Source organism: Plectropomus leopardus, unplaced genomic scaffold (genome assembly GCF_008729295.1).
Source record: "Plectropomus leopardus isolate mb unplaced genomic scaffold, YSFRI_Pleo_2.0 unplaced_scaffold13481, whole genome shotgun sequence".
Lineage (NCBI taxonomy): Eukaryota > Metazoa > Chordata > Actinopteri > Perciformes > Serranidae > Plectropomus > Plectropomus leopardus.
Genome location: NW_024614371.1, coordinates 1 through 2,811, shown reverse-complemented (window position 1 = coordinate 2,811; position 2,811 = coordinate 1). Strand labels below are relative to the sequence as shown.

At 42.2% G+C, this 2,811-nt stretch overlaps 1 protein-coding gene across 1 annotated transcript; it reads right to left on the bottom strand.

Annotated features, from left to right (window-relative positions):
- Window positions 1–213: 213 nt before the first annotated feature.
- On the bottom strand, window positions 214–2,271 carry LOC121963972 (homeobox protein Hox-D12a-like). Its single transcript, XM_042514207.1, has 2 exons — window positions 1,683–2,271; window positions 214–1,024 (listed from the first exon to the last, which is right to left on the bottom strand). Exons 1-2 carry the CDS (start codon window positions 2,245–2,247, stop codon window positions 786–788), a joined length of 804 nt encoding a protein of 267 aa, XP_042370141.1. The 5' UTR covers window positions 2,248–2,271; the 3' UTR covers window positions 214–785.
- Between the last annotated feature and the right edge of the window lie 540 nt (window positions 2,272–2,811).

The window sequence follows — 2,811 nt, the reverse complement described above, 5'->3', positions numbered from 1 at the left end:
AAAACAACTGTTATTTTAATGCAGTTATAATGTAGTTCAAACTTACATATTCAGAATGAATTGTATCCACAATACTTGTTTTTCAGGCGTTTAAAGGGGAGACCTTAAACATACAAAGAGGCGCAATTCTTCTCCACAGACGCGACTTTGAATGCAACCATGAAGAGCACAGAACGATGTCACTTTGCCCATTTAATCAAATTTACAATAAAGTGGGGGGGAATCAGGCGTTTAATTGAATAACAACAATTAAGAAATATACATGCAGTTATAACATATTTTTGCAAAACTTATTTGTTAATGTTTTAAGCGTCCGTAAACATGAACTTGACTGTTTGCTTCCACATTATAGGCCCACACCACATGCGCAGGCCACCATACAAAATACATTAACACATATAGAACCATATCCCTGTTTAAATAGGTCATAGATTAAAAACTTTTGAGCTGGATGAGAAACAATTAGGTGTAAATGTTTATTATCCGCGGCTATAGGCCGTCAGGAGCAGGGCCTTTACTGCGCATTTGGAGAATCTCAATATTAGAAATGACAAATTAGGGAGAATCGAATATATCTTAATCTGCAACGCATTTTTATTCCTATTAATATCATTGAACTTGGGGCTGGATAAAACTGTAGCCTATTACGTGACAGGAATATAAACATTTTATACATATCTATAAATACAAGTCCGTGCCACAAACTGAGAGGGCATGTGATATGATGCAACTTTCATAGTACAACATTGTGCGCTGCTGCTGGTCATGATCAAGTCCAAAGGTCATCAGTACGCAGAGAACGCGTGTTCGCGCATCATCAGCCGTTTCTTTTTCATCCTCCGGTTTTGAAACCAGATTTTCACTTGTTGGTCGCTCAGATCCAGTCTCTCTGACAACTCTTTTCTTTTCTGTCTGTTGATGAATTCATTCGTCATGAATTCATTCTCAAGTTCAGCCAGCTGTGGCTTGGTGTAAGGCTTTCTCTTCTTTCTGGTTTTCACTTGTGACGAGCACCATGGGGCACCTGGAGAGGGAGCAGAGGTAGAAACGAGTTTTATACTTTAAATTAACACCAACCTCAGGAACAGGAGGACAGACTGAGGAGAAGTAACTGCTCCCAGTGGTACTGTGCTTATAGCGTGGCTCTTACAAAAATAAAAATGGTTTTATATCATTTTAATTCATATTAGAGGGCTTGCCTACTGTACATATAGGAAAATATGCCTGATATTACCACGAGGCCCAGGCACAGTGGCTTATGTAAGGATATTATGGGAATATTAAAATAATAATGATGCCACAGGAGATAGCAACTGGCTATAAAATAGCCATACAGTCTCATGAACATCTGGCTACATGATGTAAAATATAAGCCCTTTATTTTATGTGTGCCTCACATTTTTTGGTTTGAGTCATTGCTAATATTTTTAATACTAGTTTCGGGAGTGGCACCTTGAAATTGCGTAAGACACGCACAGTGACAAAAAAGGCTTTCTGTTCTATTTCCATTATGTCACACATTAGATAATAAGGTCTATTTATGACAATATTCGTCAGTGTATATTGATTATTCTCATAACAATGTGACAGAAGATCATATTAGGCATATAAGAAAAAGCACAGATGTGCTTAGTCCCTTTATCATAATAAAATAGTAGAAGAAACAAAACAGGCTACTTTACCATCTGCGAAAGTCGTCCTGGAGCATGTGTGACTAGACGATGCGTGAATGGAATTCTGTTCCTGTTTGGCGCTGTTCACATTTAGTGCAGCAGAATCCGGATCAAGCTGGGCCGCAGCACCGTGAGATCTGCTCTCCAGGTCCGAGTATCCACTGGCGGCCCCGTGCTCCCCGGCAGCGTAAACCTCCTCCCGCCTGCCAGACTCCTCCGTCTTGTGGTTTGTGCCCTGAAAGCATCGCGCCGACTCCTCCAGATGCGCCTTGACGTGGCCGCCGCCGCTACTGGAGGAGTTGGTATTTATAGAGACCGAGTTGGACAGAAACGGCGGACAGTAGCCTCCAAAGGCGCGGCTCTGTGGTGGTGCTGCTGGTCCAGACGTGCACGAACTTGAGGAAGTCCACGGGAGCGTGCACACCTCTCTCCTGTTGTACGGGATCTGGTGCAGCCCGGGTATGTGCGCTCCATTACCCCGCAAGTTGGAGAAATACAGCGACTCAGGGGGAGTAAAATTCAGCAGAGAACCAACATAGCCGGGATTTAAAGGATTCCGCTCACACATTTCCATGGAGCTTTCCTCAAACGCTTCTTGCAAGCCTTTTAGCAACTCCTGAAGAATAAAGGGTAGGTAATTGTTGATTTGTTAATACGGCGTCACGTGATATGCAAAAGATGTTGTTCCGCCCCACCCTTGCTCCCAGTATACTGCAAAGCAAAAATACTCCATGAGGAAATATTTTGGTATTGGGTGGGTGGGGGGTGAAGTTAAATTCTAACCATCTGTGTAGTCGGAATATCAGAGGAATATTTGGCTTGTGTCAGTTTCACTGTCAGGGGTTCTTATTTCAAAAACACATGCGTGGGATTTCTTTTGGTATTATTGTGCTGTGATGAAGAACAACAAGGTGACTCTGTGGACTGACTCATATAGTGCAAGCAGCACCTTAAATGCACCACAGGAGACCCGAGACAATGCACGCCCGCATCCGTGCTTATTATTATCATACAGAATTTTTGGGGATGTAATGTTCAAATGTTTGTATGTTTTTTTGCAGCGGCAGAAAATATAGTCCATTAAAGCAAAGTAGATGCTCATGACAAGCAGTAGTGGAGAGAGCATTTAGATCCTTTT